This window comes from Amblyraja radiata, chromosome X, assembly GCF_010909765.2.
Source record: "Amblyraja radiata isolate CabotCenter1 chromosome X, sAmbRad1.1.pri, whole genome shotgun sequence".
Lineage (NCBI taxonomy): Eukaryota > Metazoa > Chordata > Chondrichthyes > Rajiformes > Rajidae > Amblyraja > Amblyraja radiata.
The window spans coordinates 6,310,570-6,333,054 of record NC_045999.1 but is presented as its reverse complement, the minus strand read 5'-3'; the positions used below and the strand labels follow the sequence as shown (position 1 = coordinate 6,333,054).

The 22,485-nt window shown below is 50.9% G+C and overlaps 1 protein-coding gene across 1 annotated transcript; it reads left to right on the top strand.

The window, feature by feature from the left end:
- Nucleotides 1–562: 562 nt before the first annotated feature.
- Nucleotides 563–20,847, top strand: LOC116968159 (insulin-like growth factor 1 receptor). Its single transcript, XM_033014790.1, has 8 exons — nt 563–665; nt 1,373–1,602; nt 2,701–2,811; nt 3,736–3,895; nt 6,050–6,179; nt 9,787–9,921; nt 16,730–17,123; nt 18,770–20,847. Coding segments are annotated over exons 1-7 (1,143 nt in total). The 5' UTR covers nt 563–664; the 3' UTR covers nt 17,106–17,123; nt 18,770–20,847.
- The last annotated feature ends 1,638 nt before the right edge of the window (nt 20,848–22,485 follow it).

Genomic DNA, 22,485 nt, shown 5'->3' with positions numbered 1-22,485 from the left:
CGGGAGAGGGTAGGGCTGAAGATGTGCTGGTTGGGTTGCTCCTGGGCCTGGCCAAGATGGCCATCCGCGAGTCACGGCGCCAGACGGTGGAGGGCTCTACCCGAGCCGGCTGCCTGCCCCTTTTCCGGGGATACGTCCGTGCCCGGGTGCGGATGGAAAGGGAATACGCCCTGTCTACGGGCACCCTGAGGGAGTTCCGCGACCGCTGGGCACCGAGGGGGGTTGAATGTATCCTTGACAAGGATTGTAATATAGTTGTTTAGCAGTTGATTAGCATAATTGTTGATCTTGCATTATGGTGGTGTTTTGTTTTATTGTATTGTAAATACAATTTTAATATTTGAATAAATATTTTTGATTAAAAAAAAAAAAAAAAAAAAAAAGAGTAAAGTCCTAATCCCGGCCAACCTCTCCCTAGCGCACAGTCCCCTCGAGCCCTGGCAACATCCTCGTACATGTTCTCCACTCTCTCTCCACTGGATCACGAGGGTTGTGAATCGTGAAAGATTTCTCCATCGGGCATCATTGGTTATCCTCGAGTTGTTGACCTAGATTTTATTTTTTATTTTAATTTTCTGTTTCTCCTTCGCACAGAAATAACGATCGCCTGCCCAATGGAGTCCTGTACGCATCGGTCAATCCTGAGTACTTCAGTGCTGCTGACAGTGAGTTGGGTGGGGGTGGGGGGGAGGTGGGGGTGAGGTTAGGGTGGGGAGTGAGAGTTGGGGTAGGGGTGGGGGTTTGTGGTGGGGGTGGGGTTAGGGTGGGGAGTGAGAGTGGGGGTGGGGTGGGGGTGGGTTAGGGTGGATGTTGGGGGGTGGGGAGTGAGAGTGGGGGTAGGGGTTGTGGTGGGGTGGGGAGTTGGGGTGGGGGGTGGGTGTGGGGGATGGGGTGGGTGTTGGGGGGTTGGGGGTTTGTAGTGGGGGTGGGGTTAGGGTGGGGGTGGGGGTTTGTAGTGGGGGTGGGGGTTTGTAGTGGGGTTGGGGTGGGGGTGGGGGTTTGTAGTGGGGGTGGGGTTAGGGTGGGTTGGGGAGTGAGTGGGGGTAGGGGTTGGGGTGGGGATTTGTGGTGGGGTTATGGTGGGGGTTGGGGGGTTGGGGGTGGGGGTGGTGTGGGTGTTGGGGGTGGGGGCTGGGGTAGGGTCGCCAACATTCCCACTCCCAAATAAGGGACGAAAGGTCAAACTCTACCGCTGCGCCACCGTGACCCGCCCCACCATATTCTGGGGAAAGCGCAACGGTTTGGGACGTTAGTTCGCTCCTTAAGAGCTGGCAGGGGAACCTTCTAGAAGATATTGTTTCCATGGCGACAGACCAGCCACAAACTCCTGCATTTGTGCGGCGCCTGAGTGTGACCCTTGCCTTTGCCCCAGTGTACGTGCCGGACGAGTGGGAGGTCCCGCGGGAGAAGATGACCATGTGTCGGGAGCTGGGCCAGGGTTCCTTCGGGATGGTGTACGAGGGGATCGCCAAGTGCGTGGTGAAGGGCGACATGGAGACACAAGTGGCCATCAAGACCGTTAACGAGTCGGCCAGCATGCGCGAGCGCATCGAGTTCCTCAACGAAGCGTCCGTGATGAAGGAGTTCAACTGTCATCATGTGGTACGTGGCGCGGCGTGGCGTGGCCTGGCGCGGGGTGGTACGGCCTGGCGCGGTGTGGCCGGCGTGGCTTGGCGTGGCGACCGTTCCCGGGGGCGCAGTCTGACACGGGGTGGTGCGGCCTGGCGTGGCGTGGCGTGGCGTGGCGTGGCGCGGCGCCCGTTCCCAGGGGAGCTGGTCTCAGCGTACCTAAGTACCCCTCCACTGTCAATGGGCATTGGGGTTACAAACCCCGCTGCATAAAGCCACTCTCAGTGCAGCAATGCCAACCTGCTGCACTGGTGCATGGACCTACATTGTAACCCAACACTGCACTGGTAGATACAGGGTCCATTATTGTAACCTGTGCCCCAGTGCTGGTAGATACAGGGTCCATTACTGTAACCTGTCCCCCAGTGCTGGTATGTAAAGTGCAGGGTCTGTCACTGTGACCTGGTCTGAGGTCTGAAGAAGGGTCCCGACCCGTAACATCACCTATCCATGTTCTCCTCGGATGTTCCAGCATTTTGTACCTTCCCTTGGTAAACCGGCATCTGCAGTTCCTTGGATGGACACAGAGTGCTGGAGTAAATCAGGCAGCATCTGTGGAGAACATCAGTTGGTGACGTTTTGGGGTCGGGAGCCTTCTTCAGACCTTCCTTGCTTCTGCATACTGTATACAATGTTGGGCTCGGCTGTGAAATAGCCGGAACCAGCCCGCATAGACATATAATGGAGTAAACCGATCCTCGATGACTAAGGGGCCTGTCCCACTGTACGAGGTAATTCAAGAGTTCTCCCGAGTTTGCCCTGATTCGAACTCGGGGAATGTCAGTAATAGCCGCTCGTAGGTACTCGGGGCTCTCGTGGACACTATTGAAAAAACTGTATAAGCTTTCCCGAGTACCCGCCGTTAGCGTTACGAGCCGCTAAGAGACGTCCCCGAGCTCCGACGTACCCGCTACGTACATTCTACGTGCTTCCACGAGTCTGATTTTTTTTTAAACTCGGGAGAGCTCTTGGGTAAACTCGTATAGTGGGACAGGGCCCTTTATGTAACCCAACCAGAGGTCGTCCAAGCCCCATCTCCGCTGACCTGTCGGTGTCTGCTTGCCCCCTCAGGTCCGTCTGCTTGGTGTGGTATCCCAGGGCCAGCCCACCTTGGTGATCATGGAGCTGATGACCCGTGGTGACCTGAAGAGCTACCTGCGTTCACTCCGGCCCGACGCAGAGGTGAGTGTCCTGGCAGTTTAGTTTATTGTCACGTGTGCGGAGGTACAGTGAAAAGCTGCTGTTGCGTGCTATCCACACAGCGGAATGTCAATACATGATTACAATCGATCCACTTACAGTGTATAGATGCACGATAAGGGAATAACGTTTAGTGCAAGGTAAAGCCAGCAAAGTCCGATCAAGGATTCTCCGAGGGACAACTATGAGATGGATAGTAGTGTATGGGGAAGAACTGCAGGTGCAGGTTTAAATCGAAGATAGACACAAAATGCTGGAGTAACTCAGCAGGACAGGCAGCATCTCTGGAGATGGGACAATGAAATTCTTACTTGCTGCAGCACAACAGAATATGTGAATATGTAAACATAGTGCATAACGGGGGAATAGAAAAGAAAAAGTTCGATAAATAACAAATATTGTGCAAATAACGAATAATAATATAGTCTTTTGAGGTTCAGAGCTCGGAGCAACCTACGGCCCCTGGGCCGAATGTGGCCCGTAACCCGAAATCATCCGGCCCGCAGGCGGATTTTTCCCCACCGTATTCATCGAGAGCGCCAAGCTCTGTCTGTACCGCTTCCCGCGCAAAATTATCACGCCCGCGTACCTTCTGTGAACACGTTTAAGAAAGAACTGCAGATGCTGGAAAAATCGAAGGTGGACAAAAATGCTGGAGAAACTCAGCGGGTGAGACAACATGCAAGGATTGCACGAGGCTGCCTCACCCGCTGAGTTTCTCCAGCATTTTTGTCCACCTTCTGCGAACACGTGATTTGATGCCTGCCATCCGGGGTGGGACGGGGGCAGGATCCGTGTGGACACGTGATAGATGTGGCCCTCCATCCGCTCACAGACACGCGTCCCGGCCCCTGCTCTAAGCCAACAGGTTTAATGTCAACGAGACTTTGTTGTCCGTCTCCACAGAATAACCCTGGCCAACCGCCCCCCACCCTGAAGAAGATGACCCAGATGGCGGGCGAGATTGCCGACGGCATGTCCTACCTGAACGCCAACAAGTTTGTTCACCGGGATTTGGCCGCTCGTAACTGCATGGTGGCAGAAGACTACACGGTGAAGATTGGAGGTGAGCCTCCCTCTGTGAGCGCTGCGTTCCCCAACCGCCAGTAACGCCCTGCTTCTTCCCTGTGGCCCCCCAACCCCATCCACATTCCTCACACCTAACTCCCCCATTCACTCCCTTCCTTTCATAACTTCATAAGCCGTGGAAGCAGAATTAGGCCATTCGGCCCATCGAGTCTACGCCGCCATTCAATCATGGCTGATCCATCTTTCCCTCTCAATCCCATTCTCCTGCCTTCTCCTTGTAATCCCTGGCACCTTTTCATCTGCTTTGTACACACATCTCCCATCCATGAGTTCCCCGTTTACCCGCTCCCCCCTTCTTACCCCCCACCCACCCTCCTTATCTGAACCACCTTTTGTCTACTTTTCACCTTTGTCACATATTCCACACACCTTCCATTCCCCCCTCACCCGTATCCACCTATCACTTAGCGTCACCGAGTGATACAGTGTGGAAACAGGCCCTTCGGCCCAACTCGCCCAACAATGTCCCAGCTACACTAGTCCCACCTGCCTGCGCTTGGTCCATAACCCTCCAAACCTGTCCCCTCCATGTACCTGTCCGACTGTTTCTTAAACGATGGGATAGTCCCAGCCTCTACTACCTCCTCTGGCAGCTTGTTCCATACACCCTCTGTGTGAAAAAGTTACCACTTGCCAGGTTTTTGCCCGCTCTTCCACCTCACTTCCAGCTTTCTCCCCCCTAACACAACAGTCTGAAGACCTAACATGTCACCTACTGGAGTAACTCAGCGGTTCAGACAGCATCCCTGGAGAACATGGATTGGTGATGTTTCAGGTCGGGACCCTTCTTGATCTGAAGAAGGGGTTTGTCGGGTCCGGACCTGAAATGCTGAGTTACTTTGTGTCTTGTTTTATTATTAATGTTTTATGTGTCATTGTATAGAAACATAGAAGATAGGTGCAGGAGGAGGCCATTTGGCCCTTCGAGCCAGCACCGCCATTCATTGTGATCATGGCTGATCATCCCCAATCAATAACCTGTGCCTGCCTTCTCCCCATATCCCTTCACTCCACTAGCTCCTAGAGCTCTATCTAACTCTCTCTTAAATCCATCCTGTGAGTATGTCGTGTTGTTACTGAGGATCGACATCTGAGGAAAGACATTCTTGCCATAGAAGGAGTACAGATGGTGCAATGGGCTAAGTGTTCGGCTGGCAACCGGAAGGTAGCCGGTTCGAATCCCGCTTGGAGTGCATACTGTTGTTGTGTCCTTGGGCAAGACACTTCACCCACCTTTGCCTGTGTGTGAATGTGTGTGAGTGATTGGTGGTGGTCGGAGGGGTCGTAGGCGCAGATTGGCAGCCACGCTTCCGTCAGTCTGCCCCAGGGCAGCTGTGGCTACAGAAGTAGCTTACCACCACCGAGTGTGACTGAGGAGTGAATGAATAATGCGATGTAAAGCGCCTTGAGTATTAGAAAGGCGCTATATAAATCCCATCCATTATTATTATCATTACAGAGAAGGTTCACCAGACTGATTCCTGGGATGTCAGGACTTTCATATGAAGAAAGACTGGATAGACTCGGTTTGTACTCGCTAGAATTTAGAAGATTGAGGGGGGATCTTATAGAAACGTACAAAATTCTTAAGGGGTTGGACAGGCTAGATGCAGGAAGATTGTTCCCGATGTTGGGGAAGTCCAGAACAAGGGGTCACAGTTTAAGGATAAGTGGGAAATCTTTTAGGACCGAGATGAGAAAAACATTTTTCACACAGGGAGTGGTGAATCTGTGGAATTCTCTCCCGCAGAAGGTAGTTGAGGCCACAGTTCATTGGCTATATTTAAGAGGGAGTTAGATGTGGCCCTTGTGGCTAAAGGGATCAGGGGGTATGGAGAGAAGGCAGGTACAGGATACTGAGTTGGATGATCAGCCATGATCATATTGAATGGCGGTGCAGGCTCGAAGGGCCGAATGGCCTACTCCTGCACCTATTTTCTATGTTTCTATGTTACTTGTGAGCGGAGCACCAAGGCAAATTCCTTGTATGTGAACACACTTGGCCAATAAACTTATTCATCCATTTTGTAAACCAGAACCTGCAGTTTCTTGTTCTCCGGAGACTCTGATTTACTCCAACGGTTTTTGCTTTGTTTCACATCGTTCTCAAGTGTTCTTCCTTTCCTCACAGACTTTGGGATGACCCGGGACATCTACGAGACGGATTATTACCGCAAAGGAGGCAAGGGGCTTCTCCCCGTCCGCTGGATGTCGCCCGAATCCCTGAAAGACGGAGTTTTCACCACGAACTCTGATGTCTGGTGGGTCCGCGCGCGCTCTCTGTATTAAGCCCGCCAACTACCAGCCAGCCGGGCTGCTCTCTGACACCGGCAATGCGACGAGACCCTCCTTCAGACTGACAGTGCGGGGAAAGTGAAACATAACTAGAGGAGTTGAGGAGAGGAGTCCCACTTGGCAAATTTTTCGGCGACTGCTGGCATCATTGACCGACATATCAGGTCACTGAAAAATATAATAGACAATTGGTGCAGGAGTAGGCCATTCGGCCCATCAAGCCAGCACCGCCATTCAATGTGATCATGGCTGATCATCCCCAATCAGTACCCCGTTCCTGCCTTCTCCCCATATCCCCTGACTCCTCTATCTTTAAGAGCCCTATCTAGCTCTCTCTTGAAAGCATCCAGAGAACCTGCCTCCACCGCCCTCTGAGGCAGAGAATTCCACAAACTCACCACACTCTGTGAGAAAAAATGTCTCCTCGTCTCTGTTCTAAATGGCTTACTCCTTATTCTTAAACTGTGTGTGGCCCCTGGTTCTGGACTCCCCCAACATCGGGAACATGTTTCCTGCCTCCAGCGTGTCCAAGCCCTTAACAATCTTATATGTTTCAATGAGATCTCCTCTCATCCTTCTAAACTCCAGAGTGTACAAGCCCAGCTGCTCCATTCTCTCAGCATACGACAGTCCCGCCATCCCGGGAATTAACCTTGTAAACCTACGCTGCACTCCCTCAATAGCAAGAATGTCCTTCCTCAAATTAGGGGACCAAAACTGCCCACCATACTCGGCGAGACGCTGCACGATGACGCATCTCCGCGCCGTTTTTTCAAGTATTCCAACCTTTTTTTTGTCGCTTCTGGATTTTAAAATGCTCAAAATCTTTTGGCGACACTGTTATGACGACAACAAAATCACCAAGTGAGACAGGTCCTTATAGAGGTCCTTCTGCAGTTGCACAGGGCCCCGGTGAGACCACACCCGGAGTATTGTCTGCAGTTTTGGTCCCCTAATTTGAGGAAGGACATCCTTGCTATTGAGGGAGTGCAGAGTAGGTTCACCAGGTTAATCCCCGGGATGGCGGGACTGTCATATGAGGAAAGATTGGAAAGACTGGGCTTGTATTCACTGGAATTTAGAGGGATGAGGGGGGATCTTATGGAAACATATAGAATTATAAAAGGACTGGACAAGCTAGATGCAGGAAAAATGTTGCCAATGTTGGGGCGAGTCCAGAACCAGGGGCCACAGTCTAAGAATAAAGGGGAGCCCATTTAAAATTGAGATGAGGAAAAACCTTTTTGCCCAGAGAGTTGTGAATTTGTGGGATTCTCTGCCGCAGAAGGCAGTAGAGGCCAATCCACGGGATGAATTTAAAAGAGACTTAGATAGAGCTCTAGGGGCTAGCGGAATCAAGGGGTATGGGGAGAAGGCAGGAACGGGGTACTGATTGTGGGTGATCAGACATGATCACAATGAATGCCAGTGCTGGCTCGAAGGGCCGAATGGCCTACTCCTCCTGCACCTGTTTTCAATGTTTCAATATTTCGAAGAGATATATTAACAGTGGCAGCGAGAGATATTGAATAAATGAATGAAAAATGACAATGAAGTAGACTTGTTGCCGACAATGAGACTCAAACAGACAACATTGAAGCTAGCATGACATCTTCGGTGGGGGAGGGATGGAGAGAGAGGGGATGCAAGGGTCAGTTGAAGATAGAGAAATCAGTAGTCAAATCGTTGGGGTGTAAGGTGACCGAGCTAAATATGAGGCGTTTGGTTCACTCCCACAGTGGAGGGGAGGCCCAGGACAGAAAGGCCAGTGTCGGAATGGGAATGCGGAGGAGAATTAAAGTGTTTGGCAACAGGGAGATCAGGCAGAGAGACACAAAATGCTGGCGTAACTCAGCGGGACAGGCAGCATCTCTGGAGGGAAGGAATGGGTGACGTTTCGGGTCTTCAGACTGAGAGTCGGGGGGAAAGAGAAACAAGAGACATAGAAGAAATGAATGAAAGATGTGCAGTAGACTACAAAAAGTAGTAAACACTGCCCAGTCCATCATCGGCTCTGACCTTCCTTCCATCGAGGGGATTTATCGCAGTCGCTGCCTCAAAAATGCTGGCAGTATCATCAAAGACCCACACCATCCAGGCCACACACTCATCTCCCTGCTACCTTCAGGTAGAAGGTACAGGAGCCTGAAGACTGCAACAACCAGGTTCAGGAATAGCTACTTCCCCACAGCCATCAGGCTATTAAACCTGGCTCGGACAAAACTCTGATTATTAGCAACCACTTTCTGTTATTTGCACTATCAGTTTATTTATTCATGTGTGTATATATTTATATCATGGTATATGGACACACTGATCTGTTTTGTAGTAAATGCCTACTATGTTCTGTGTGCTGAAGCAAAGCAAGAATTTCATTGTCCTATACAGGGACACATGACAATAAACTCACTTGAACTTGAACTCGAACTAGACTGAGTGATGAAGGGCCTCGACCCCGAAACGTCACCCATTCCTTCCCTCCAGAGATGCTGCCTGTCCCGCTGAGTTAAGGGCCTGTCCCACTTACGTGTCCTTGGCACGCAAATTACGCGACCTCGTCGTGGCGTTGAGGCGAGCTGGCATCGAGAAGCAACGGGTGACGTTTCGGGTCAAGGCCCTTCTTTCAGACTGAAGAAGGGTCTCGACCCGAAACGTCACCCATTCCTTCTCTCCAGAGATGCTGCCGGTCCCGCTGAGTTACTCCAGCATTTTGCGTCCATCTGCAAGTGATGTCACGCGCTCCAGACGGCTGTGCGGACGGGTGATGTCGCGCGGGACCGTCGCGCCTCAACGCGACCACGAGATCGCGTAATTAGCGTGCCAAGGACACGTAAGTGGGACAGGGGCTGTGCGCCAGCATTTGGTGTCTATCTTTGATTTAAAGCAGCATCTGCAGTTCATGTTCAAGTTCAAGTGAGTTTATTGTCATGTGTCCCTGTATAGGACAATGAAATTCTTACTTTGCTTCAGCACACAGAACATAGTAGGCATTTACTACACAACAGATAAGTGTGTCCATATACCATAATATAAATATATACACACATGAATAAATAAACTGATAAAGTGCAAATAACAGATAATTGGTTATTAATAATCAGAGTTTTGTCCGAGCCAGGTTTAATAGCCTGATGGCTGTGGGGAAGTAGCTATTCCTGAACCTGGTTGTTGCAGTCTTCAGGCTCCTGTACCTTCTACCTGAAGGTAGCAGGGAGATGAGTGTGTGGCCAGGATGGTGTGGGTCTTTGATGATACTGCCAGCCTTTTTGAGGCAGCGACTGCGATAAATCCCCTCTGTGGAAGGAAGGTCAGAGCCGATGATGGACTGGGCAGTGTTTACTACTTTTTGCAGTCTTTTCCTCTCCAGGGCGCTCAAGTTGCCGAACCAAGCCACGATGCAACCGGTCAGCATGCTCTCTACTGTGCACCTGTAGATGTTCGAGAGAGTCCTCCGTGACAAACCGACTCTCCGTAATCTTCTCAGGAAGTAGAGGCGCTGATGTGCTTTCTTGACGAGCTCTCGTTCCCTCCGACACAGCGGAAGTGACGGGCGTTGTCTTTCGCCCCATGCAGGTCGTTTGGCGTGGTGTTGTGGGAGATCGCCACGCTGGCAGAGCAGCCGTACCAGGGCATGTCCAACGAGCAGGTGCTGCGTTTCGTCATGGAGGGCGGCTTACTGGAGCGGCAAGAATCCTGCCCCGACAGCCTGTGAGTCACACCTCAACATCGGCGGGGACGGGGGGAGGGGGGGTGGGACAGGGGACGGGGTCTCCGTGTGGCTGCAGTCACGTGGGAACTTCATGGAGTCATACAGCGTGGGAACAGGCCCTTCGACCACACCGACCAACACGCCCCCATCTACACTAGTCCCACCTGCCCGGCATTTGGCCCATACCTGTCATATCCATTGAAGTATATCACTGACATGCTTCCACTATATAAGCCTTCTAGACCGCTAAGATCTTCTGAAACCAATCTGCTAGTGATTCCCAGAGTAAATACAAAACATGGGAAAGCAGGATTTAGTTACTATGCAACAAATAGCTGGAATAAACTTCCTGAAGATTTAAGACTTGCCTCAACTTTGACCACTTTTAAAACAAGACTGAAAACTTTTATGTTTACTTTAGCTTTCAGCTAAATCTTAACTACATTGCACTTTTAACTTTTGCACTTTTTATAATGCATTTTTAATTTTGCTTTTCTTTTCTTTTAGTTCTTCTATTTTATTTCATTTTATTATTTCATTTATTGTATGACATGTCTTTATGTGAAGCACTTTGAGTCTGCCTCGTGTATGAAATGTGCTATATAAATAAAGTTGCCTTGCCTTGCCTTGCCTTGAAGACAAAAGTGCTGGAGAAACTCAGCGGGTGCAGCAGCATCTATGGAGCGAAGGAAATAGGCAACGTTTCGGGCCGAAACCCAAAGGAAATAGGCATCGTTTCGGGCCGAAACCCAAAGGAAATAGGCAACGTTTCGGGTCGAAACCCAAAGGGTTTCGTCCCGAAACGTTGCCTATTTCCTTCGCTCCATAGATGCTGCTGCACCCGCTGAGTTTCTCCAGAACTTTTGTCTACCTTCGATTTTCCAGCATCTGCACAGTTCCTTCTTAAACACCGTCCTATCCAGTGTCGAAATGATCAGACGCACACATAGTGATTAGAATCCGTAGTCTTTTATTAGCAACTCTGTGGAGGAAACACTGGGTGCTTTCGTCTCCATGCATTCAGCTAGTCTAACTAGAGAGGGAGAGAGAGACCTCGTTATCAAGCCTGTGTGCGGATCAGCAGTCTGAGTGGCATAAGGAATGTGCAACATGCAAAATCTGTGCGGTAACATATATATATATAGTACTAACACACTAATCTACATTCATGTACCTGTCTAAACGTTGCGATAGTCCCAGCCTCAACTACCTCCTCCAGCACCTTGTTCCATACACCCACCACCCTTTGTGTGAAAAGGTTACCCCTCAGGTTCCTATTAAATCTCCCCCCCCTTCCCTCACCTATAGCCTATATCTTCTGGTCCTCGATTCCCCTACTCTGGGCAAGAGACTCTGTACAATTTACCCGATCTTTTCCTCTCATGATATTATACACCTCTACAAGATCACCCCTCATCCTCCTGAGGTCCTAGGAATACAGTCCGGGGCCTGCCTTTCAATAGACATCTGAACATCTATATGGTGGGGAAGGCTTGAGAGGGATATGGGACTGGCTCACTGCTTAGCTCAACGCCAGAGAACCGGGTTCGGATGCTGTCAGTGTGGAGTTTGCGTGTTCGCCCCGTGACCACGTGGGTTTCCTCCGGGTGATCCGGTTTCCCCCCCCCACGTCCCAAAGCCGTGCGTGCCTGTGGGTTAATTGGCTTCTGTAAGTTGTCCTTGGTGTGTAGGATGGGACTAGTGTGAACAGGTGATCAGCGGTCGGCACGGACTCGGTGGGCCGAAGGGCCTATTGAAACGCTGTTATCTCTAAACTGAACCTGCACGCTCTCCCTTTCTGTGCCTCTCTACCGACTTTTCTTTTCCTTGCCCTCTCTCCCGATGTTCCCGATGTTGGGGGAGTCCAGAACCAGGGGCCACACACAGTTTAAGAATAAAGGGTAAGCCATTTAGAACGGAGACGAGGAAACACTTTTTCTCACAGAGAGCGGTGAGTCTGTGGAATTCTCTGCCTCAGAGGGCGGTGGAGGCAGGTTCTCTGGATGCTTTCAAGAGAGAGCTAGATAGGGCTCTTAAAGATAGCGGAGTCAGGGGATATGGGGAGAGGCAGGAACGGGGTACTGATTGTGGATGATCAACCATGAACACATTGAATGGCGGTGCTGGCTCGAAGGGCTGAATCGTCCTTCTCCTTGTTTCCTGGCCACAGCCCCCCCTCTTTGTCCCCCTGTGTCTCGGAAGAGCAGACCCTTGTCTATTCTCAGTGTGTGCCGGGTTGGGGAATGCAGGCCGACAGACAAAAATCCAGCGTGTTACAGCTCCGAGTTTGCCTTGCAGCCGATAGCTTGTAGTGGGAAAGCAGAGGAATTTAATTTGGCCATGTTGGCAATCTTACAGAAAGCAGCAAATCAAATTCCTGACTGTAAAATTGGTGAGTATTTCAGGAATTACTGTCACTTATAAAAAACCAGCAATTAATCTGCAGCTATTCTAAAATTAAATTGTGTATCATCAAATCTATCATTCCTGATTTCCCCCAGGAGTTTGCTACACATTTAACCTGTCATTTTATCCCAGTATTGGAGGCCCGGTCTCCTGGAGTGTTTAGTTTAGAGATACAGCATGGAAACAGGCCCTTCGGCCCACAGAGGCTGCACTGACCAGCGATCCCCGTACCCTAACACTGTCCTACACACACCAGGGACAATTTACACATACTCCAAGCCAATTGACCTACAAACCCGCACGTCTTTGGGGTGTGCGGGGGAAATCGAAGATCTCGGAGGAAAAAACGAACGCAGGTCACGGGGAGAACGTGCAAACTCAGTATAGACAGTAACGGGAGTCAGGATCGAACCCGGGACTCTGGCGCTGTAAGGCAGCAACTCTACCGCTGCGCCTGTGTGCCGCACTCACTGAGAGATAGACCAGCCATGATTGAATGGTGGAGTAGACTTGATGGGCCGAATGGCCTAATTCGACTCCTATTCCTTATGATCTTAGACAATAGACAATAGGTGCAGGAGTAGGCCATTTGACCCTTCGAGCCAGCACCGCCATTCAACGTGATCATGGCTGATCATCCCCAATCAGTACCCCGTTCCTGCCTTCTCCCCATATCTCCTGACTCCGCTATCTTTAAGAGCCCTATCTAGCTCTATCTTGAAAGCATCCTGAGAACCTGCCTCCAACACCCTCTGAGGCAGAGAATTCCACAGACTCACCACTCTCTGTGAGCCCAATCTAGCTCTCTCTTGAAAGCATCCAGAGAACCGGCCTCCACAGACTCACCACTCTCTGTGAGAAAAAGTGTTTCCTTGTCTCCGTTCTAAATGGCTTACCCCTTATTCTTAAACTGTGTGTGGCCCCTGGTTCTGGACTCCCCGAACATCGGGAACATGTTTCCTGCCTCTAGCGTGTCCAAACCCTTAACAATCTTATATGTTTCAATGAGATACCCTCTCATCCTTCTAAACTCCAGAGTGTACAAGCCCAGCCGCTCCATTCTCTCAGCATATGACAGTCCCGCCATCCCGGGAATTAACCTTGTATTCCTACGCTATATTGAATGGCGGTGCTGGCTCGACGGGCTGAATGGCCTCCTCCTGCACCTATTTTCTATCTTGCAACCGGTTAGTCATCAGTTGCAGAGTGGCTGCCCATCCTGTTGTGGGCAGACAGTGGAGGAATCCTCGGCGAGGCAAGGCGGGAGGTGTGCGGTGAAGGATGTGAGCACTGCCCTTTAAAGGGCTGGCTCCCGGCAGCATCTTGGTGGAGCAGCACCGTGCTGTCTGTAACATACCCAGGCCTCTCGCATGCCTTCCCTTACTGAGCCCGCTGACGTCTCTGCTTGATGTCACGCCGATATAACGTGGAGATTCATTTCAGAGCCCAGGGGACACAGAGTACACAGCCAGCACTGTGTGTGACTGAGGTCACAGCATAGAGGCTTGCTTGTTGACTGGTGTCTATCATTAGCTTAGGAAGGAACTGCAGATGCTGGAAAATCGAAGGTGGACTCTCTGTCCTGGGCCTCCTCCATGGCCAGAGTGAGCACTACTGGAAATTGGAACAGCAGCACCTCATATTCCGCTTGGGCAGTCTGCACCCTAGTGGCATAAACATTGAATTCTCCAATTTCCAGTAGCCCTCGCTGTCTCCTCCCCTTCTCAGCTCTCCCTCAGCCCTCAGGCTCCTCCTCTTCCTTTTCTTCCCCTCCACCCTACATCAGTCTGAAGAAGGGTTTCGGCCCGAAACGTTGCCTATTTCCTTCGCTCCATAGATGCTGCCGCACCCGCTGAGTTTCTCCAGCACTTTAGTCCACCAAGGAACTGCAGATGCTGGTTTACACCGAAGACAGACACAAAATGCTGGAGCAACTCAGCGGGACAACCTATGTTCAGCGTCTGATGGCACTGGGGCCTGCAGAAGGATGATAGGGTGTCTTTTATTTAAAGTTACTGAGTAATGAAAGGCCTGGATAGAGTGGACGTGGAGAGGATGTTTCCACTAGTGGGAGAGTCTAGCACCAGAGGTCACGGCCTCAGAATAAACGGAGGTGCTTTTAAGAGAGGAGAAGAGGAGGAATTTCATGCGTCATAGGGTGGTGAATCTGTGGAATTCACCACCACACAGACGGCTGTGGAGGCCAAGTCATTGGCTATTTTTAAAGCGGAGATTGACAGATACTTGATAGGTTTGGGTGTCGGGTTATGTGGAGAAGGCAGGAGAATGGGGTTGAGAGGGAGAGATAGATCAGCCCATGTTTATTCGAATGGCAGAGTAGACTGGATGGGCCGAATGGCCTTATTCTGATCCGTTGACTCTAGAACTTGGTGTGCTGGCCTTTATAAATCAGAGCATTGAGTATAGAATTTGGGATGTAATGTTAAAATTGTACAAGGCATTGGTGAGGCCAATTCTGGAGTATGGGGTACAATTTTGGTCGCCTAATTATAGGAAGGATGTCTACAAAATAGAGAGAGTACAGAGGAGATTTACTAGAATGTTGCCTGGGTTTCAGCAACTAAGTTACAGAGAAAGGTTGAACAAGTTAGGGCTTTATTCTTTGGAGCGCAGAAGGTTAAGGGGGGACTTGATAGAGGTCTTTAAAATGATGAGAGGGATAGACAGAGTTGACGTGGATAAGCTTTTCCCACTGAGAGTAGGGAAGATTCAAACAAGGGGACATGACTTGAGAATTAAGCGACAGAAGTTTAGGGGTAACATGAGGGGGACCTTCTTTACTCAGAGAGTGGTGGCTGTGTGGAATGAGCTTCCAGTGAAGGTGGTGGAGGCAGGTTCGTTTTTATCATTTAAAAATAAATTGGATAGTTATATGGATGGGAAAGGAATGGAGGGTTATGGTCTGAGCGCAGGTATATGGGACTAGGGGAGAATACGTGTTCGGCACGGACTAGAAGGGTCGAGATGGCCTGTTTCCGTGCTGTAATTGTTATATGTTATATGTTATAAATTGCTTTGGGGAATTGCCTGAGGCTTGTTTGTCTTTCCCTGCATGCAGGCCAGGGCCCCCTGTCTTGTGTTGGTATATTCCACCACCCACTCCTGTGACGGCCTTTCTCTGGGTGGGAATCAAGGCAACGGAACCACCAAAGCTCAAGGCATGACGAATAGGTTTTCAGATGACATTACAACAGATGCCACAGACTCACAGAGCGATACAGTGCGGAAACAGGCCCTTCGACCCAACTTGCCCACACCGGCCAACATGCCCCAGCTACACTAGTCCCACCTGCCCATGTTTGGTCCATATCCCTCCAAACCTATCCTAGCCATGTACCTGTCTAACTGTTTCTTAAATGATGGGAACTCCCCCGGCAGCTCGTTCCATAAACCCACCACCCTCTGTGTGAAAAAGCTACCCCTCAGATTCCTATTAAATCTTTTCCCCTCCATCTTAAACCTATGTCCTCTGGTCCTCGATTCCCCTACTCTGGGCCAGAGACTCTACTCGATCTATTCCTCCCACGATTTTATACGCCTCAATAAGGTCAAGGTAAGGTGGGCATCGAGACAGTGAAGGTGGTCCTCAAGAAATGCAGAAGGGTCTCGATCAGCTGGGCATGTGGGCTGAGGGATGGCAGGTGGGCTTTCATTCAGATCAGGGTGAGGTGTTGCATTTTTGGAAGTCAAACAAGGGCAGGACCTTCACAATGAACGGTAGACAATAGACAACAGGTGCAGGAGTAGGCCATTCGGCCCTTCGAGCCAGCACCGCCATTCAATGTGATCATGGCTGATCATCCCCAATCAGTACCACGTTCCTGCCTTCTCCCCATATCCCCTGACTCCGCTATTTTTAAGAGCCCTATCTAGCTCTCTCTTGAAAGCATCCAGAGAACCGGCCTCCACCGCCCTCTGAGGCAGAGAATTCCACAGACCCACGAGAGTGTTTCCTCGTCTCCGTTCTAGGTGATGGCGACAGCTGCCGCCCTGCCCCCCCACCCCCCCCCCCCCCGCAGCCCGCAGCGGTGGGAGAGTCAGCGTCATCACACGCTCTCCCCTGCCCTCAGCTGTAGTCCCCCTAAACTCACCTCCCCTCCCCTCCCCTTTGGCGGTGAGGTGGGGGGGTGGGAGTGGGGTGGGGGAGGGGGGTGTGTAGGGTTGGGGGGTGAGGAATGTATAGGGTGGGGTGTGCGAGTGGGGGTGGGGGGTTTGTAGGGTTGGGGGGGGAGTGTGTAGGGTTGGGGGGGGGGTGGTAGTGGGGTGGGGGGTGAGGAATGTATAGGGGGGGTGAAGCGTGTGGGGCGGGGGGAGAATGTGCGTCGCTGCGGTGGTCCGGGTGACACCTTGACCCTCTGCTCTCTGCCCCCCCACCGGCAGGTTTGAGCTGATGCGTTTGAGCTGGCAGTACAACCCCAAGATGCGTCCCTCCTTCACCGAGATCATCCAGAGCATCAAGGTGGACCTGGAGCCCTGCTTCAAGGAGGTGGCGTACTTCTACAGCGAGGAGTGCAAGAGCCGCGACCAGGAGGAGTTTGACATGGAGACGGAGAACATGGAGAGCGTTCCTCTCGACCCGTCCTCCATGCTGCAGCACGCTGCCTCCGCCGCCGACAAACACTCGGGCCACAAGGTGGAGAACGGCCCCGGCATCGTGCTGAGGGGCAGCTTCGACGAGCGGCAGCCCTACACGCACATGAACGGCGGCAGGAAGAACGAGAAGGTGTTGCCTCTGCCCCAGTCCACAGCCTGCTGATCCCCTGCACACACACACATGCACACATATACATACATGCACACACGTACATGCACACACACACACGTGCACTCACGCGCACACATACATCCACACACACACACACACATACATGCACACACACAAACGTACGCACCCATATACACATGCACACAAACCCACAAATGCATGCATGCATACATACAGCATTCAAATATTTGCATACACATGCACACACAAAGACGCGCCTGTGCTCAAACAAACATGCAAAGACACTCGTGCATACATGCACACAAACACATGCACACATGTACACATGCTCGCAAACAAATACGCACAAACATGCAGACACACCGGAAGGCACACGTGCAAACAGGCATTCACCCATGCATGCAGATAGACACACATGCACCATTGCAGACAGATACTCCGACACACACACACACACACACATACAACCCCACTGTATCTCAGTAGATCTAAAACTGCCATTGCTGCACGGTGGGGAGAATGCGCCTCAAGTCACCACAATATTTCATATGCAAACAGTTTTTCCCGGGAAGAAAACAATAAGACTGACGGACAATGCTGAAGCGGGCGGGCCTGAGCAGCAGGCTCGCCGAACTCCTGGCCTGCAGTCCTGGGCCCCAGGCCTCGCACTGCATCCTAAACATATCTGAAGTCTGAGCGTGAAAGAGAGAGAGAGAGAGAGAGGAGCCCCTCTTTGCGGAGATGCTGCCGGGCCCTTCGCTCTGCTCCTTGGTGCCGTCACCACCGCCAGGCCTCGCGCCGCCAACTATGTGGATGCGCGCGCCCGTGTCTGTGGCTGCTCACAAAGCAAACCTGGAGAGGCTGTAGCCTGTGGGTGGTGGTGAAGGCCGCAGCCTGTGGGTGAAGGTGAAGGCTGCAGCCTGTGGGTGGAGGTGAAGGCCGGAGCCTGTGTATGGTGGTGAAGGCTGCAGCCTGTGGGTGGAGGTGAAGGCCGGAGCCTGTGGTGGTGAAGGCTGCAGCCTGTGGGTGGAGGTGAAGGCCGCAGCCTGTGGGTGGAGGTGAAGGCCGGAGCCTGTGGGTGGAGGTGAAGGCCGGAGCCTATGGGTGGAGGTGAAGGCCGGAGCCTGTGGGTGGAGGTGAAGGTCGCAGCCTGTGGGAGGAGAGGCTCCAGCGATGAGTCCCCCTTTCGGGCCATGGCCGCCTCCTGCAAACAGTGGTCTTTCACCACTGACTAACGTTGCCAAAACACGGAAAAACGGAATAGTTTCTATTAGGAAAATTGTGTCTCAACTCGTTGGAAGGACGGGGTAAGAAGAAAAAAAGTGTTTCGCTGTGAGGCGGGTATGTTCAATTTGAGTGTGTTCACACTGATACATTCACACACATTTGTCTCATTGAGTGCATACACACTAATACATTCACACACACACACAGACGGACGCACACACACACAGATACACACACACAGATGCACACGCACACACACAGACGGACGCACACACGTCTCATTGAACAAACCTGATAGGGTTGTTCAATCTATGTGTCCATGTGTGTGCAGACCAAGACATTCTCACACACACACACACGCAGACACACACACAGACGCACACACACACAGATGCACACACAGACGCACACACACGGATGCACAGACGCACACAGATTCACACACAGACGTACACACACAGACGGACGCACACACACACACACACAGACGCGCACGTCTCATTGAACAAACCTGATAGGGTTGTTCAATCTGTGTGTGTCCATGTGCGTGCACACAAAGACATTCTCACACACACACACACATACAGACGCACACATACAGACACGTGCACACACGCAGACACAGACACGCACACACACACGTACACGAACATGTCTCATTGAACCAAGCTGATAGGGTTGGTTCAATCTGTGTGTGTCCATGTGTGTACACACCAAGACATTCTCTCACACACACACACACATGCTCACACACTTGCCTCATTGACCAGCCTGCCTCATCTTTCTACACTGGGACTAAGTTGACTCCTTGACAACAAGCCCATGGGGGGCAGGTTTGGAAGAGCATCCCCGGTGGTGGCCGGGGTCTCGTGGGGAGGGGGGGCGAGTCAGAGCCCAGTCCGCTGCCGACATTGGGGAGGAGGAGGAGGAGGAGGAGGAGGAGGAAGCGGACGCGTGCCTCGCACGGCGCTGAGAGAGAGGCGGACGGAGCAAGCAGCCGCTCCTTGCCAGGACGCCCGAAACCAGCCAGCGCAAAGAAGGACAAAAAAAGGAACAGATAAGTGCTAAGTATTCTCTGATCTGCTCAGTACTATTTCAGTAGAATTCTAGTGAATGGGTCTTGCAGTTCTATGTTTGACCATTAATCTTTGAATATTCATTGTGTCACTTTTATAACCTTTATGATTTATTATCGACCTGTCTTTAAAGAAAAGCTGCTATGATTTTTTTTTCCCCCCTTAACTCTGGGGATGAAATGTACTTTAACTTCAAGACATGACCCTTTCTTCCCCTCAACACCCCAGACCTCCCTTCCATTTCCTTCATCCAGTTTCTGAACGCTTTATACAATGGTTCCAATCGACTCTTATTTCTTCTTGGTATCGGTACCGAAAGTGTAGCCTCCTTGTGTGGCTGCCTTCGTGTTTTTTTTTTGTTTGAGAGAAAAGTTGATACAAGCGGGAAGACGTATATTTGCGCCCTGCCGCATGTTATACGGGCTCAGTGCGGGATCACACACCCGCACTCTCTTCCCCGAAACGATTACAGAAACACTCTTGCGTCTAAGTCAGTACAGGGCGTGATAAAAAAATATACTCAGGTCAAACAGTTTAATACTAGTACGTGTCTTTCTCAGTGTTTCCATGTTAAATTTTTTTTTGTTCATATGTAGAAAATTGTTTGCTTTTTGTTTTCACCAAAAAAATTACCCGAGGATTTTTTTTTTGTAAGAAAAGATAAAACTGGGTTCGATATCCTGACAGCTCGATGTCAAATACGACGTTGTTTTTTTGTTGTTTTTCGCTGCATATCTTGTAACTCTTTCCTGCCCAGGATTCTCACCTTTAATTTTCCGATTGTTACCAGAGAGGAGCTTTGTGGCAGGCTCTGCGTTGTCCTGTTTGTCACGGCTCCACGCTCGGACAACGGACCTGACAGTGCAGAGTTGCCCACGCATCCCCCACCGTGGCCCTTTCAGGGGTTGTACCAGTTACAGCCAAGGGCTTTGTGTCGGGATCTTCGGCAAAAACGATGGCTTTCGACACAAAATGCCAGCTCACCAAACTCGACAGCTCCGCTGGTGAGAAATCGCCCCGCAAATGTCTGGCGTCACCTGTATTCAAATATTGCCAAATAGGCGGAAAATTCTACCTGTCGGGACAGAGAGCGAGAGAGAGGGGGGGGCAGAAATGGGTTAATTTACTCGTAATGGGGAAAGAATCTTCCCAAGCCCGCGTGCGATGTCACGTCCCGCCATAAGGCCACGCTGCCACGTCTCGGGCGGCGAGTAGGCCCGGCGGGCACGGGGGCGAGAGCGCAACGGCGTCTCCTCCTCCGATGACGACTCGCGCCAAAACGCTCTCCCCTCTCCCGGCACGGGGGGAGAAAGCAGCATTCGCTTGTCTGGATAAGGGCTGGATAAACCTTTATTCTACCTTAAAACACCGGTCGATAAACACGTCCGATTATCGGTAAGCTTTCGGTCAAAGGACGAACCCCCCTCCTCGTGGACTGGAAGGCTGTTAACTTACGTACAGGAACAAAACAAAATACAAGTCAGAGAGACCGAAATTAGAGACCAGATGTTATATTATAGTGAGTTTGTTTTCCTTATTCCTTTCCTAGATTAGTTCTTGCTTTCCCGTTTATCCATGTCCCATTACATTATTTTTAATTTTCTGTTAATTAAAAAGGTAATCTATGTAGGATTTTCTTTTAATTTATTTTGTAATATCAGTTAAAATCACTGTAAAATTGCCTGAATTCAAATCAGTACTGATTGAAGAGTTGTATTCTAAATGTTACCTGACAAGGGGGCAGGTTGGTTTTTTTTGTTGATATTTTTAAGCATTTATCTACCTCTTATTTTTTTATATATATTATATATAAAATACATCTCACATTCAGCAATCTGAGAGACAGTACAGTATCCGGGACACCTCAACAATTCACAAACCACATCATGCTAAAGACATCTTTGGAGAAGGGCTGGTTGCTGTTTTTTACAGGCGTCACTGGCTGGCTTGGCAAGGGCATAGGTTGAAGGTACATTTGCAAGGAGGCTAAACACACAACAGTTGGCTGGTTCCTAGTTGGTTGTATCTAGCAAGGTGGCGCAGCGGTAGAGTTGCTGCCTCAAGCGCTTACAGCGCCAGAGACCCGGGTTCGATCCTGACCATGGGTGCTTGTCAGTACGGAGTCTCTATGTGGACCTCCGTGGGTTTTCTCCGGATGCTTCTGTTTCCTCCCACACTCCAAAGACGTACGGGTTTGTAGGTTAATTGGCTTGGTATCGATCTAAATTGTCCCTCGTGTGTCAGTGCGTGGGGATCGCTGGTTGGCGCGGCCACGGTGGGCCCAGGGGCCTGTATCCGCGCTGTACCTCTAAACCAAACTACCGGGGTTGAGTTGTCCTAGCAACCAGCGCTGGTAACCATGGCAAATGGTGCATATTTTGCACACTGGTACATTTCTCCCCGTCAAAACGTTGGGCTTATTTTTGTTTAGTTTGTGCCCTTTCACCCCCTCCCCTCTCCCCCCATTCCTTCCCCGGCCTATAGCTCAATGCCAACGCAGTTACAAAATGGCTTCATCCCCATAGCACTGTTGTGTGGTAGGTTTCCCTATGTGAGGTGGAAAGGTCAGAGATCCTTCCAGGCTGGGGTGGGGAAGGGTTTCTGCCGTGTCTCCTGGCAACAGAAGTGTCTCTGCACCATATTCGGCCCTGGGTGGAGGCTGAGGCCTAGCGACTCAGTTGTCCTCTGTTTTATAATTTAGGCACATCTGGCTGGTGCATCGACAGCAGTGTTGTCAGTGGGTGCGATGAAGGGGATGAGGACAAGCTCTAGGTCAGTAGCCACATTGCCCAGACTGGTTGCCCCCATGGTTTGGACAGCTCACCCACTTTACCCCTGTCCCAACTTTAGGGATCAGCGTGGGTCCCATCTCTGTGGGCCCAATACCTCACTGCCCCATCTACCATGAGCTACTGGCTGTGTTCACCAAAAAAAGACCTTCAATATTCAAGACCTGTGTTCTGGTCACAAATTAGGAACCCCATAATAACCTCTAATTTCTCTGGTCTCCAAGGATGTTACTGTACAAGGGTGTTGGGGTGAGGGGGGAGCCTTTAGTCTTTGGGGGTGGGGGGAGGAGCAGTGGTAGAGTTGCTACCTGAAATGTG

Coding starts and splice junctions, on each gene's coding strand:
- LOC116968159 (XM_033014790.1), top strand. Junction 6,180..9,786: donor ACCACGAACTCTGATGTCTG/GTGGGTCCGCGC, acceptor CGCCCCATGCAG/GTCGTTTGGCGTGGTGTTGT. Junction 9,922..16,729: donor GAATCCTGCCCCGACAGCCT/GTGAGTCACACC, acceptor CCCCACCGGCAG/GTTTGAGCTGATGCGTTTGA.